At 33.3% G+C, this 15,382-nt stretch overlaps 1 protein-coding gene across 5 annotated transcripts; it reads left to right on the top strand.

Annotated features, from left to right (window-relative positions):
• Nucleotides 1-5,736: 5,736 nt before the first annotated feature.
• Nucleotides 5,737-11,890, top strand: LOC7489907 (homeobox-leucine zipper protein HDG2). 5 transcript variants are annotated; one of them, XM_024594593.2, is made up of 13 exons: nucleotides 5,737-6,025; nucleotides 6,282-6,801; nucleotides 7,395-7,624; nucleotides 7,736-7,853; nucleotides 8,063-8,251; nucleotides 8,346-8,786; nucleotides 8,892-8,993; nucleotides 9,214-9,414; nucleotides 9,545-9,707; nucleotides 9,794-10,065; nucleotides 10,229-10,324; nucleotides 10,436-10,825; nucleotides 11,363-11,890. In XM_024594593.2, the coding sequence occupies exons 2-12, from the start codon at nucleotides 6,697-6,699 to the stop codon at nucleotides 10,802-10,804; spliced, it is 2,286 nt and encodes a 761-aa protein (XP_024450361.1). In that variant the 5' UTR covers nucleotides 5,737-6,025; nucleotides 6,282-6,696; the 3' UTR covers nucleotides 10,805-10,825; nucleotides 11,363-11,890. The 5 variants fall into 5 exon arrangements, with proteins under 5 accessions (XP_024450361.1, XP_024450360.1, XP_002302880.2 ...); XM_024594592.2 differs by having other exon boundaries at nucleotides 5,739-6,025; nucleotides 9,545-9,719; XM_002302844.4 differs by having other exon boundaries at nucleotides 5,740-6,025; nucleotides 7,407-7,624; nucleotides 9,545-9,719.
• The last annotated feature ends 3,492 nt before the right edge of the window (nucleotides 11,891-15,382 follow it).

Below are 15,382 nucleotides of genomic sequence, written 5' to 3'. Positions count from 1 at the left end.
ATCTCTTCAACAATATAAGCCTCACATATCAAAGCCTTAACATGCGCCTTATTTTTTACTTTTCTCTTTAGGTTGAATAAGTACCTACATGAAATTAAATAAATATTTTGATTTTTTTTAAAAAGACAATATAATTTTAATTATGATGCATGTGTAATTTCTAATCTATTAAATGGATACATCCATCTATATTGGACTAGGCCTCCATCTTTTGCCTCAAATGGTAGATGTATATGTAGATACTCAATTGAGTCAAAGAACGATAAAGGGAATATCATCTTAAGTTTGCATATTGTCTGGATGATATTCGTTTCAAGCCACTCCATGTGTTATGTCTGTAACTTGTTGGATCATATTTAACCCAAGATGCACGTTCCTTGATTCCACTGAAAACTAAGGATACATTCTATTAAAAAAATTTTAGGCTTCACCATCGAAATGGTGCACCATTACGCCATCCACTATATTCTGTGAATGATGCCATGTTATGTGCTCAACAATTTTTGGTGACATGAATAACCTTTATAGTCTAAGTGTGATTGGAAAGTATCTAATTTTTTTTATGTGCGACAAGAGTCCTTTCCCTTCCATTTTTTAGTTTATAACTGCATGGCCACATGTTCTGCCCTCGATCAACTCTACATTTACTACTTTTTCATCTTTAAATGTCTTAAGACATTTCCCTCGATGAACTATACATAAGCTCTGTCATTATGTATTAAATAAGCTTATCCGTCATATTTGCCTTTGACTTTACATTGTTAATGGAAATAATTTCATTCAAGTCCAAGTATTTAATATTATTGTATCTATGATATATATGTGAAAACTTACTATTATTCATACTACTTTGTGCATTTCTAATTTTTTTCTGACTATCGTAATAGAGACAAATTGCTTATACTAGCTTTGGTTAATATAGAATATCCTCTAAGAAATTTCAAAACTACTTGGTTTTGTTTGAAGCTTTGTCAAAAATAATAAACTTTGATTGTATCATGGATCTTGCTATACATATTTGCTTAGAGGAATTCCAAGAAATAGGTGCTCGTTCGAGTTTGAAATCATATCGACTAGTAGATTTTGAATCTTTAAATTAGATATCTAATTTTCATCACTATAACTCTTCAGTACCATTTGTTACCAAGTATGGTATGACCCTTAATTCAAGATGTATCTCAAATATTTAAGTACCTTTTATTGCTTTTTAATAATCCACATATAAATTATTAGTAAATTTTCTCAGTCTGCTAACCGAGTATGCAATATCTGATCTTGTGTAGTTCATATCATACATCAAACTTTCAATTATTACTATTGTATGTATATTGATGCAAAAGATTTTTTTTCTAATATGCAATTTTATATTGTTGGGTATAACTTTCAATCCAACCATTGGATTGAGTTAAAAGTTTGCTAAGAGATTTCAAAGGCCTTGTTTCTTATAAAGATAAAAAAATTTATCCATTATAGTTTAAACAGCCTTAAAATAAGGCCACTTTGTTTAGGAAGTTATTTCTACTATAACTATAGTTGTTTAATTTGTGTTTTATGAGACTACTTGAAAAGAAATATTCAGTAATAAGATTTTAAATTATAGTTTTTGTGTGGTTACCTTATTTAGTAGAATTTTGTATTACTTGTGCTTGTTATTTTTCTTGAGTTATTTCCATCAACATCATATATCCAATGAATATATAATTCTTAAATTTAGGTATTATCTTGACCTTTTTAGGATCAAATATAACCATTTTTACAAGACATCCTCATATTTTGAGGTATTTGTAAGGTCTTCTTCCTTTATATAATTTTGAATGGTGTCTTTTCCAACTTCTTATGAGGTACTTTGTTAAATATATATTTTATAGTTAAAATTGCCTTCGCCCTATAAGTTTTGAGGTGTTTCTAAACATATAAACATGATATTCATCATATCTTTTAGAACTTGTTTCTACATTCATCAATGTCATTTTGTTAAAGTAAATAAGGAGCGTTAGTTTGATGGATAATACTATTTTTTTAAATAAAATTCATTGAAGGTGCCTCAAATTATACACCTTTATCATTTCTTATTACATTTGTCTTTTAATTATGTTAATTTCAACTTTGTACTTTGCTTATTAGAAAATAAGTATAATAATATATTGTGCAATCATCTATAAATATAATGGAATACTTTTGTCAATCTCTACTCTGCAACATATAGGTACCACTTAATGTATAAATTAATAATCTCCTTATACATCAAAATTATATATATACATGACTCAATTATGAGGTGTTTATAAAATATGATTTCAATGTTATTTGTTTCCTCTTTAAATTGATGTCTCATTAAACCTCATCTCAAACTTTTTCTTAGTGCATTAAGAAGCTTTAATTTAGTGTTCTCGTATTGTAAGAGAAAATTATGCAATGTAATTGTTGTTTTGAGTGCATCTTTATGCGAGATAGGTTTTAGTACATAACTATTGTCTTCAACTTCATTTCTTTGTTGTTTTTTCATGTTGTTCTTAATAATTTGCTTGTCATTCAACAACTTTAAAGTTGCCTCATTTTCTCCTCGGTAGTTCTTGGAAAAAATCTCATACAACAGTACTCAACATTTATTGTATCATAATACTTTAACTTTTTAATTAGAACATATAATTATTGCATAACTTCATCATTTAAGTGTGGATCCAAATTCTCTGAAGTCATATTATTCATAGATATGATTTTACAATGTCAAAAATAATTTGCAATTTTACTTGATTGAACATTTGTTATCTACGCAGAGATTTCAAGATTTATTATATCTATAACTTTTATCTTCTCTGGACTTAGGACTCATATCATAGTTTTAAAACCTGACCCAGTCTGGCGAGTCGACCCGGGACCCGGCTGACCTAGAGTTGGAACCAGGCTGGGTTTAAGAAAAAAATAAGAGAAGTCAAAAACCTGGTTGACTCAGTCAAAAATCCGGTTGCAACCCATTGACTATTTATTTGTTTTTAATCAAAACGATGTCGTTTTGATTTATAAAAAAAATTAGGGTTGACCTAGGTGATCGGGTGACCCGATCAAAACCCGGTGACCCGGGCAAAACTCGTGACTTGGGCCTTGGGTCGGGTTGATCACCGGGCTTGGTTGAAAAACTTTGATCCATATTTCATAACCCTTTAAGAGATTTTGATAAAATCAATGACATGCAACTTGAAAGCTCATATGATCCCTACATCGCAAGGCTGAATCTTTGATGTTGTGTTGGGTGACAAAAAGAAATAATTTAATACTTTTCAAACCTTCAATAGTTTTTGGATGAGAAAGACAATTATCAACAAGCAAGAAAACATTTTACCATCCATTGTTTTATCAAGTTGTTGAACATATTCCTGAAATAAAATTTGAATCATTCACGCTCATTTTTTAGCATGATATTCATAGTTCACATTGCTCAAGTTCACATTTTTTAATCATAGTGGTTTAGCAATAAACCATAAAATAATTTTCTTAAAACCATTCTTGTTACAACAAATAACAATTGTAAGTCTTTTCTTGTCTTGTTTTTACCTTCAAGTTTCTTTGTTATCTAGTTATAGCCTATCAAAAATCATATTTCGACCATATTAAAAACATCTTTCATGGAAAATGGATGTGGTTTAATTATATAGACTGGAGGTTACTTTTCACGAGCTCCATATCAATTTATTTGCTTTCTTTAAAATAACAATACGTCCTGATGCCATGCCTTAATTTGAAGCGCTTAATTATCTACAAGGTACATCTTTTTCAGAAACTTCTTTTCCTTCTTTGTGATCAATTCTATAGTTATATTTACACATTCTTGGTATTGAACAAACCACTCATAAAAAACCTTCTTTAGCTCTAAGAATTTTAGGGTTTGTAATCATTTGGCATCGCCATCTTTTTCAATATTGGCTAATAGATACTCTGATGACCTTTCGATTTTATATTTGATATTGTTGCTTAACTCATTTGCAAGTTAAAACTTTCCTGACATCTACCGTTACAATTGCATTTGGGAGCAAGTTGGATTTTCTATGTGTGTCCTAGTACAATGTGTTATGCATTTCATTATTCATTGTTGATTTCTTTACATCTTTGAGATAGAAAAGCAATTCTGATTAGTTGTACCATCTATGATACTATATGTTCTTTTCATAGATGTTTTTCTTGATTAAATATTCATAAAATATATTAATTAAGTATACATAGAATGTAATTTTATTTTCTTGCAAAAATAAATAAATCCATGATTTTTATTTAATAACACTAATTATATTCATGAACTTGTTTTAGTTAAATAAATACATAAAATAATGATAATTCATAATTTGGTAATTAGATAATATTTATATAAACATAATACACAATATATATATTAAATTAAATGTTTTGGAGAAAGAATAAACAACACTTAGATAAATTAATTTTTTTTATTAATTAATATATAAATTATTAACTTAATAATTTATCAATTAAATAATATCTTGATAAATTTTTAATTTTTTTATTATCTAAAGGGTTTTGATTTATAGAGGTTTAACTATATTGCAACAATCATTTACAACAACCTATACTAAAGGGTTGGTTTGGTAATGTGATTAAAAATATGTTTTGTCTCCACTATAATTTTTAAAATATTTGCTTAATCAACACATGTTATAGTTTTGCATGGATTCTACTAATATATTTTTAAAAAAAATCTTAATCATAAAAAAGCTATAATTTATAGTTTTTTTTTAAACCAACTTTTTCAAACCACTACCATAAAAACTACTACAATATAAAACACACAATTAATTAATAAAGTGAAACTAACTTAATCAATAATTCTTTTGAAAAAAAATTCACCCAATCAACACTTGATTAGTAATGGATATTTTATTAAGAATAATAGTAGATAAGCATTAAATTAGTTCACCCATAAAAGACAAAACCCAATACCATAACAATTTCGACAACACTTATAACAACCATAATAAAAACAATAATAATAACTATATTAAACGTAAAAATTACTAAAATCACAACTTTAAACCACAAAACATAATTTTCTAACTTCACATTATAATTGGATTAAAATAAACCAACTACTTAAATATACTTCAAATTTCTTTGTTGAGATAAATAATTAATAACTTTAATTAATTCATCCATAAAACTCTTTCCCTACATGAAATTGTTTAATAAACATTGTAATTAAGCTACAAAACTATATCCTAACTCATAAATCAAATCAATAATAACACCGAACCCTAACCCATAAATTCCCTTTCCTTCTATGGCAAGCTTCATGTTACTTTTTCGAATTGTTTTTTATTTAATTCCTTCTCTTCAAGAAAGTTAATCACCAAAATCAATCCATTTTTACACTATAATTAAGCAAATGATTGTGAAAGATGATTGAATAAACTTGAGACACTTGAAAAAATAATATTTTATATCTAAAAATTGATATTACAAACTTATTTGATGATATTTTATTTCTATATGCATGTTATAGTAAGCGTGTTGCACCACTCATATACTATAATTCGTCAGTCTAAAAAGAATTATATTTTAGTAGTTCTAGAAAGTAAAAAAAAAAAAACATTTATACAAGAGAAAATTACTTGAAAAAGTTTATGTATGGAGAGTTTGGTAGCCGTCGCACAATACACTCTACTAAGAAAATTAAATTAGCGAAATGAACTATTTCTCTTTCCATAGCAATTACACCTCTCCACCATTTAATGCTATTGCACCCTCTCAATACGCTCTGCAATAACTCCTTGCTGCCACAGTTTTCTCTTTCTCCTTCACTTCCATTGCCTTGTTTCTCTTCCTAAGTTACTTTGATTCTCCATCTTCTTCATGCTCTCTAGTTTTGTTTTTTTTCCCATTCTTTCTTGACTCTTGATTTTCTTCCCTTGACTACTCTATCTCCATATCCACTCACCAACTTCTTACCATAAAAATTATTTCCAAAATCTCCAGAGAAACCACTAGCAGACCCAGATACTGCTTTCTTTTCCACAAGGTAACCTCAAAACCAGATCCAAAACAAAGAAAAATAAAATCCTTTCAGTCAAGACTGTTTTCTTTTGTTTTTATTTCTTGGCAAGTAAATTTCTTGTATGAGTAGGTTTTTTCAAGAGAGTCTCATAGTCTTCTCTATATTTTCCACTACTAAAGAATGAGTGGGTTTGCAAATCCACTCTTTCTCACATCTCTCTCTCTCCCTTGCATGTAGTTCTCTCATTTTGTTTTCTTACCTTTTTTTTTTCTTGGAGCAGATAAAGCTAAAGAAAGAAAGGAAACTGGGAAGGCAAAGTTGGATTCTCCGTGATCTTAGTTGGGCGTTATGTAGATTTTATATTTGGATTTTGGGGGTTTAGTCAGATATTTACCTGTTAAAAATCGTCAACTCGACCTTCTTTATATATTCTCTGTCTCTTTCGTATGTACGTAAGAACCAGATAGGCGTAGAAAGGGAGAAACCAATTCCCCTACGGGGAAAAAGAGAACGATAGTCAGCCTGCCTGTTTTCTATACTCTCTAGAAAATCCGTGAGAAACCCACTCTCTATGATCTAAGACCATATATAACAGTAGAGTCAAAAGGAGAGTGAGTTAAGCTACCTATAAGGCACAGACACACAAATATATATTCCTATATACAACGTTTCTTAGGGTTCGTGGCTTGTGAAATATGCCAGCCGGAGTAATGATTCCGGCAAGAAACATGCCATCAATGATCGGGGTTAATGGTAATGTTGGTGGGTTTGGATCATCCTCCGGACTTGCTCTTGGTCAGGTCTGCACTTGTGTTCTTTTCCATGACTTTCTTCTCCACTGTTTGTGCTTTTTAAGCTTTATGATCCAGTTTTCTTGGATATTTGTTTGGTTAATGTACAGGATTTTTCATTTTTTAACGACCCCATATTGATTTCCTTACCCCTTAACATTTTTTTTCACATCAGATCTCTTCTTCTTCTGCTACTGTTCAGGAGTCAAAAGTTGTATTATGTTTGTTATTTGGCTTTTAGGCGGACTAATTTGTTTTCTTTAAGCAAAATCCTCCTCGATAGTTGCAAAACGCGTAAAGGGTTTTGCTTTACTCATCACACAATCAGAGGGAGATGGAAGGTTTTGAGAATCTAGTATTTTAACATGGGCCTTTTGTCCTATCCAAGATCTAGTATTTTTCTACATTCCAAGAACAATTTTTCAAACGTTGCTTTCCCATACGTCCTAGGCTTTTGCACATTATAAAAGTACCTTTTGCACTACTTCATATAGATATATGTTGGCATGAACATTTTAATCACCTTTCTTTTTTAGTGGAAATTTCCGCTCTGCTGTTAGATTAAAAAACAATAAAGCTTGAGGAATCTTAAAGATCTGTAGATAATGTTCCAGCCAAACATGATGGAAGGTCACGAGTTTCATCATCTAGACATGACACACAACACATCTGAAGGCGACATGACTCGAATTAGAGATGAGGAATTTGATAGTACCAACACAAAATCAGGCAGTGAGAATCAAGAAGGCGCTTCAGGTGATGATCAAGACCCACGCCCCAAAAAGAAGCGCTACCATCGCCATACCCAGCATCAGATCCAAGAAATGGAAGCGTAAGCTCTGCCTTAATTAAATTATACACTGCTATTGATATTCTATATTGCCTTAAATATGTTGACACATGTAACTTACGATTAATGCCTTTTCATTATTGGTCTTATTAGTTTCTTCAAAGAGTGTCCACACCCAGATGACAAGCAAAGGAAGGAGTTAAGCCGAGAATTAGGGTTAGAGCCTTTGCAAGTCAAGTTTTGGTTCCAAAATAAGCGTACCCAAATGAAGGTATAACGTGTGCGCATAACCTTAGCCTAGACATTACTAATTTAGACCATGTAATAAATACCATATTTGCCTTCTGTTTTCTATGTTATGCACGTCAAGGGGCGGTTACAATATCTTGGCTTCTTCTCTTGGAAAGTTTTCTTTAGGGGGGGTTATAAGAATTTCTCTTAAACCTCCGAGATGTTTAGCTAAATTCTTTCTCGTTTCAGACCCAGCATGAGCGCCATGAAAACACACAGCTTCGAAATGAGAATGAAAAGCTTAGGGCTGACAACATGCGGTACAGGGAAGCTCTTAGCAATGCCTCGTGTCCTAATTGCGGAGGGCCTACTGCCATAGGAGAGATGTCCTTTGATGAACATCATTTGAGACTTGAAAATACTAGATTGAGAGAAGAGGTGAAGTTATTAGATTGATTTTTTTTGGTGGATCTATAACGTTCAATGCCTGATATCTTCAAAAGTTATTTCGTTTCTCCTCTTTTTTTCGCAGATTGACCGTATTTCAGCAATTGCTGCTAGGTATGTTGGCAAGCCTGTGGTGAACTATCCTGTTCTATCGCCTCCAATGCCTCCACGTCCAGTTGACCTTGGTGTTGGGAATTTTGGTGGACAACCAGGCTTAGGAGGGGATATTTATGAAGCTGGAGACCTACTAAGGTCTATTAGTGCACCTACTGAGGCTGATAAGCCCATGATAATTGAGCTTGCAGTGGCAGCCATGGAGGAACTAATTAGAATGGCTCAAATGGATGAACCTTTATGGATGAACAGCCTTGATGGAATTGATGCAGTGTTGAATGAAGATGAATACATAAGGATATTCCCTCATGGTATTGGTCCTAAACCTACTGGTTTTAAATGTGAGGCTTCAAGAGAGTCTGCTGTTGTTATCATGAACCACATCAACCTTGTCGAGTATCTGATGGATGTGGTAAGTTTCCTTTTAGTATCTTTCAAAGCAAATCAAGTATATTTAAGCATGTACATAAATGCATATCGATCCAATATTGATTTGTGATTATGTTTTGGCTTTCAGAATCAGTGGTCTACATTGTTTTCTGGCATTGTCTCAAGAGCTTTGACTTTAGAAGTGCTATCTACAGGAGTTGCAGGGAACTACAATGGAGCCTTGCAAGTGGTAATACAAATATTCCTTGATTATCATCCAATTAGCAATACATTTGCTAATTTGATCATCCATAACCCGAGACATGATTTAATATATAGTCTGTTCTATATCTTTTACATATCCCTGAAATCATAGGTGTGGATTACCGAATCATGAAACCAAATATGTCAAGATGATTTATGATATCATCCTCTCTAAATGTATTGAACTGATTCTCATTTGTTTCCAGATGACAGCTGAATTTCAACTTCCAACTCCACTTGTTCCTACTCGTGAAAGTTACTATGTCAGGTACTGTAAACAACATGCTGATGGGACTTGGGCTGTGGTTGATGTTTCATTGGACAGTATACGCCCTGGTCCAGCAGCAAGATGTCGAAGAAGGCCATCTGGATGTTTAATTCAAGAAATGCCCAATGGTTACTCGAAGGTGAATATTTACTTCCTTATCAATGTGTATTGTTATTCTCTAGTTTATTTAAGCTGCACCATTTCTATACAAAAAGAAAAGCAATTCTTAGTTATTGCTACCTTTGTAATCGAATTTCTCCCTACCTTAGGTTACATGGGTTGAACATGTAGAAGTGGATGATAGAGGTGTTCATAATCTATACAAGCATCTAGTTAGCTCAGGACATGCATTCGGGGCAAAACGTTGGGTCGCAACCCTAAACCGGCAATGCGAGCGCCTTGCCAGTGCCATGGCAACAAACATTCCTGCTGGTGATGCTGGTGGTAATATATATTATATAACTATTGTACTAATTGATATGTTTGACCTTCGACTTGCCTCATTTGTTTATTCACAGTTATTACTAATCAAGAAGGAAGAAAGAGTATGATGAAGCTGGCAGAGAGAATGGTGATAAGCTTCTGTGCTGGCGTGAGCGCCTCTACCGCCCACACATGGACTACACTATCTGGGACTGGAGCTGATGATGTCAGGGTCATGACAAGGAAGAGTGTAGATGATCCAGGGAGGCCTCCTGGGATTGTGCTTAGTGCAGCAACTTCCTTCTGGCTTCCAGTTCCACCAAAGAGGGTTTTTGATTTTCTACGTGATGAGAACACCCGTAATGAGGTATATATAACAATTAGAACTTTTTGACTAACTTTTATTGCATCCCATTTATGCATAACAAGCACACAGCCAATGAAGACAAAAGCTTCCTTTAGAATCTCATTAGAATTTTAAATATACTGAATGATTGAATCTCATTCTAAGACTTGGCTGCTTTACACAGTGGGATATTCTATCAAATGGTGGGGTTGTCCAAGAAATGGCACACATTGCTAATGGCCGGGATACAGGCAACTGTGTATCTCTAATCCGAGTTAATGTAAGTAGCATAAGGAAATCCTTTGTACCTGTTAATGAAGTTAAGTTCTCTATGATCGTAAGGCTATTGTGCTATCGATATTTTAGCTGATCTAACACATCATAATTTTAGAGCGCGAATTCGAGCCAGAGCAACATGCTGATTTTGCAAGAGAGTTGCACTGATCAAACGGCCTCTTTCGTAATCTATGCTCCTGTTGATATTGTTGCAATGAACGTGGTGCTTAACGGCGGGGATCCAGATTATGTGGCACTTCTTCCATCAGGGTTTGCTATTTTTCCTGATGGAACCGCAGCGCATGGAGTAGGCATGGATGAATCTGGGTCTACAGGAGGATCTCTTCTAACTGTCGCGTTCCAGATTCTGGTTGATTCAGTTCCTACAGCAAAACTGTCTCTTGGCTCAGTTGCAACTGTTAACAACTTGATTGCATGCACTGTGGAGAGGATTAAGGCTTCCTTATCATGCGAATCTGCATGATCTTTGAAGGTTAATTTATAGGTAAGTGGACTTTCGCTGTTGTGCATGCATCTCTTTAATATTCATGCAAATCTGAATGAATTTTGTGGTATTCAAAATAAGTGGTTTTTGTTCCCAAGTAGCCTAAATTTGTTTGTGCCAAGCACATTAGTCATCTTACTTTGATATGGAAATGCACGGCTTAAGATTATATAAATAGATCGCCTTTAACAAGGTAAATCATCTTCTTTTAGAGAAACAAAACTTCATATTTTTCCTTTTACTCAAACTTTATATACACAGCCTCACAAGACTATCATCTAATAAATTTAAGTTCAAGCCAACCCTTTCAAATGACTTGCTTTTCAAGTGTTACAGCTATCGAAACCCAACCTTCTACACCTTCAAACACATAGCAAGCTTGGAAAGACTATTTGTTTTCGAAGGTTTTTAACAGCCTTGTCAATTCTCTATATATATTGACATATATAATGCTAGTTTTTTTAAAAAAAAATTATTCTTTAAATGTATTTCCTATTATATATATTCATTTATTTTATTTTATATTTTGTTTTGCAGTTCATTACCAGAGAAGGAAAAACGAGGGAAATTTTGTGAAAAAACTCAAAGTTGGTTTCGATTTTGGGTGATAGAAGAATGGGAGAAGTCAAGAACGCACCTCACATAATTCTTTTTTGCCTCATGGCTTTCGTTTTGGGCAAGAATAATTAAGAACCAAAGCATACCATGAGTGGGAAAAGATGTTAGAGGTTCGGGAATTGACTTCGCCAAACAAAGTAAAGGGCAAATATAGACCAGACCCCTTGTAATATTCCGAGGTTGATCTACTACTTTTCCCCTTCTTCTTAACTTAGTTGTTAGGGTTTTTTTAGGCTTGTGAGACCTCTCCGTACTTCTCCTCCACTTGTTATTTTGTTTGTGTCTTGGAGCACTAGTGGGTGAAAAGCTCACACCCCCTAGTAGACAATGGTTTCTGCTTTTCTACTCTTTCCCATCTTAAGAACTTTTGGAATAGACAGACTTCTTTTGTATTTATTATTGGTTTGAATTGTCTTCACCATATTTAAACCTGGGTTTATTTTCATATGATCCGCAGTCTTCAGTAATTGTATATCTTCATCATATTCCAAGGAAGCAAAATTATTTCAAATCAATAGAGGCTTAGCATTGGATTGTTAAGGTTTTTAACAGCCTTATCAGCTTAGAAATACCCCCGTTGGATTGCTAGTTTGATTGCGAAACAAACAAATGGACGAAGAGGCTTAGCATATAATTGCCGAGGATGATTTGATATTATCAACCAAGCAGAAGCAATGTCCATGGATCAAATTTCATTCTAAGTGAAAAAAGAAGAAAGAAAATGATCCACCCAAGAGAACTGATATGGGAATGATGATAAGCCTTAGATCAAGGTTGTTAAAATCGCGAGTTAACTCTTAAAATTTTATGATTTTACGAGTCAACATGTATATAACGTGTCAAATCAGGTTAAAACTCGAAATCGATCAAACTAGGTCAAAATCGGTCAAACTTAGTTAAAATCGGTAAAATCGGACCGATTTTACGAGTTTGACCGAGTTTAACCGATTTCGAGTTTTAACCTGCAAAAGTTAAAAAATTTACTGTCTCCCTATCCAAGTCCCCTGACACTCCACTACATAGTCTCCACTCCCTAGTCTCCCCTTTCCTCATTGCCTAAATCTCAAATTTTCAATCTTAGCAGATTAACACCAGCATTAGAGGATCTTGGGTATGGGAAAGCCTTATATTGTATTTTAGGCCAGGAAGGCATGATCGGAGGATCGAAACCATGGGAAGACAGAGGTAGATGGTGAGGAATCAAAGGAGTAAAATAAGATATAGGAATACTTATATAGAGAGAAATACTATGTTTTAAACTAACCATTTGTTAACTATAAAAAGAGACGATAAAGACTCAGAGAGAACTTGAAATACATGTCTTGCTTTAGGGGTGAGCAAAAAAACCGGAAAACCGATTAAACCGAGAAAACCGGAAAAAAATAACTGAAAAAACCGAACCGAAAAAAAAAACCGATTAAACCGATTAAATTTTTGAAAAAACCGGCCGGTTCGGTTCGGTTTCGGTTTTATAAGAAAAAAACCGAGCCGAACCGAACCGAAACCGACAAAAAACCGGAAAAAAACCGAGCCAAACCGGAAAAACCGAGCCAAACCAAAAAAACCGAGCCAAACCGAAAAAAACCGAGCCAAAACCGAGAAAACCGAGCCAAAACTGGAAAAACCGAGCCAAACCGGTTTGAACCGGTTTTTGCCCTAAAAAACCGAACCGAACCGAACCGAAACCGGTCGGTTTGACCCGGTTTCGGTTCGGTTTCGGTTTTTTTTTCAAAAAAAAAAATTTCGGTTTGGTTACTTTTTTTGATAAAAACCGAACCGAACCGAACCGAAAATGATCACCCCTAATGGTGGGATATTTGGACATTATTTCTAGGAATTGTTACTAACATAAAAAAGGTGGAAGGTGAGGTGGCATGAGATTAAATTGATGTTATTTTGTACATTTTTGTTCTCGTTGTCACGGGTTCACTGTATTGGTCTCTGTTAATTTTTTTAAAAAATTGGTGATATACCTTTGAATGTTAATGTATTATCTCACTAGTTGTCTGCAGTGTGTTTCAAGACCTGTCATTTAGAAAATGTTCTGAAACTCTATCAATAAAACATAGTTGTTCAATCTTATTTTTTTTCTTTTCGTATTTTTAAGTTATTTAAACCATGTATGAATTTTTATTTGAATTATGTATTTTAAGGTGTTTGAACATTTATATTGTTTATTTCACTTTTATTTTAATTGTGTTATATTATTATTTACTACTTGACTGAAATTGTCAATATATAATTAGTTAAAATATTTTTCTTGCGATTTTACGATTCGAGTTTATATTGTATATTTCATGTCGTGTCAAAAAAACATTTTTGACAATCTTGCCTCAGAAAATGTTTAATTAGTGTTTTTTTGAAAATAGAAATTATAATGATTAAAATAAAATAAAACTAATAATCAAGGGATTAGGTTAATCGAGGATGAGGTATTCAAAGGAAGAAAATACTATGGCACCAAAAAACCAAACACTTCAAACTTCATCCCTAATCCAAACCCAGCAAAAACCTCACCAAATTCACCTAAATCATTCCCAAATAAACCATCATACCACCGACCCTGTCATTCATTCAATACCACAAAATTCAGCCAGAGGACAGAGACAAAATTCTGGAGATCAAACGACAGCGTTGAAGATTTATTTTGAAAGGTTTTCGAGTTGGGTGTCTTATCAAACTCTACGATCAACCTTTAATAAGTTTGGGACAGTACAATAAATGTTCATTGCACGTTCACCAAATCGCTCTGGATGACGTTTTGGATTTCTGACAATCAACTCAAACTCCCACAGCCTAGTCTTCTCAGAAATATTAATGATCACTACTAAAAAAAAAATGGGGCTAATAACATTAGATTCTAGAAACAGATAATTCTGTTGCTAATTTAGTAATAAATTTGCAACGGATTATATATATATATATATATATATATATATATATATATATATATATATATATATGACAGACTTAGCAATATAAAATTCATTGATGAAGACAATATAAAATTTGCAACCAATTATCTATTGCTAATTAAAAAAAAATATTTAAATCTTAACCTAAAACTAAAATTATATAGACTATTGATTAGCTTTGATATTATGAGATTTCAACAGTTAATTAGCCTAAAAAAAAAATTCTCTAACACCTTGCCCCGTCAAGTGGATGGCCTCTATTTTATCAAAAGGTACTTCTTTAGTGAGCAAATAACGTCTAATAAGAGTTCTTCAATCCTTACCAAGGGTAACTAGGGCGATTACGAAGACTTCTCCACTCACATATGTCTGAATGGAGTTCTGCTAAGTTATAACTTGCGAGTCTAGATAAAAAATCTACATAATGATTGGCTTCTCTGGGTATGTGGGTGATTGTGATCTCTTTGCCTTCATCTTTTTTGGAGAGATATTTTTTAAATTTCTTGAGATACTTTAGCATGGTAGACTCCCTAGCCTTATGTAACTTTTGACATTGGCCTATAATCAGCTGAAAGTCTCTATAAACCTGAAGTGGATAAGCATACAAGGCCTCCACAAGTCCCAATCTTGCCGAAAAAGCTTCATATTCCACTACATTATTGGTAGCTGAGAATTCGAAACGAACCTCATAGGTATAATCATGTCCCTCTGGATTTGTGAGCACTACCCGAGCTCCACTACCCTCAACATTAAAGGACCCATCCACGTATAACGACCATATGGAGGTTAACCATATGGTATTTCAAAATTTGATGGAGATTGGGGTTTGTGAAATATAGGCTGTTTAAACGAACATTCAGCAACAAAGTATGCTAAAGCTTGTCATTTGATAGTTGGTCTAGACTATTATTAGAGACCAAACTCTCCTAATTCAATGGCCCATCTCACCAGGCATCCTAACATGTCAGGCTTGTGAAGAATCTATCGGAAGGGTTGATCTGTCAAGACAATGATTTAATGAGCT

This window comes from Populus trichocarpa, chromosome 2 (assembly GCF_000002775.5).
Source record: "Populus trichocarpa isolate Nisqually-1 chromosome 2, P.trichocarpa_v4.1, whole genome shotgun sequence".
Classification (NCBI taxonomy): Eukaryota; Viridiplantae; Streptophyta; class Magnoliopsida; order Malpighiales; family Salicaceae; genus Populus; species Populus trichocarpa.
The sequence above is the reverse complement of the archived record's forward strand: the minus strand, read 5'-3'. Positions and strand labels throughout refer to the sequence as shown.

Coding starts and splice junctions, on each gene's coding strand:
- LOC7489907 (XM_024594592.2), top strand. CDS start 6,697: ATGCCAGCCGGAGTAATGATTCCGGCAAGAAACATGCCATCAATGATC. Junction 7,625..7,735: donor CAGATCCAAGAAATGGAAGC/GTAAGCTCTGCC, acceptor TGGTCTTATTAG/TTTCTTCAAAGAGTGTCCAC. Junction 10,325..10,435: donor TATCTCTAATCCGAGTTAAT/GTAAGTAGCATA, acceptor TCATAATTTTAG/AGCGCGAATTCGAGCCAGAG.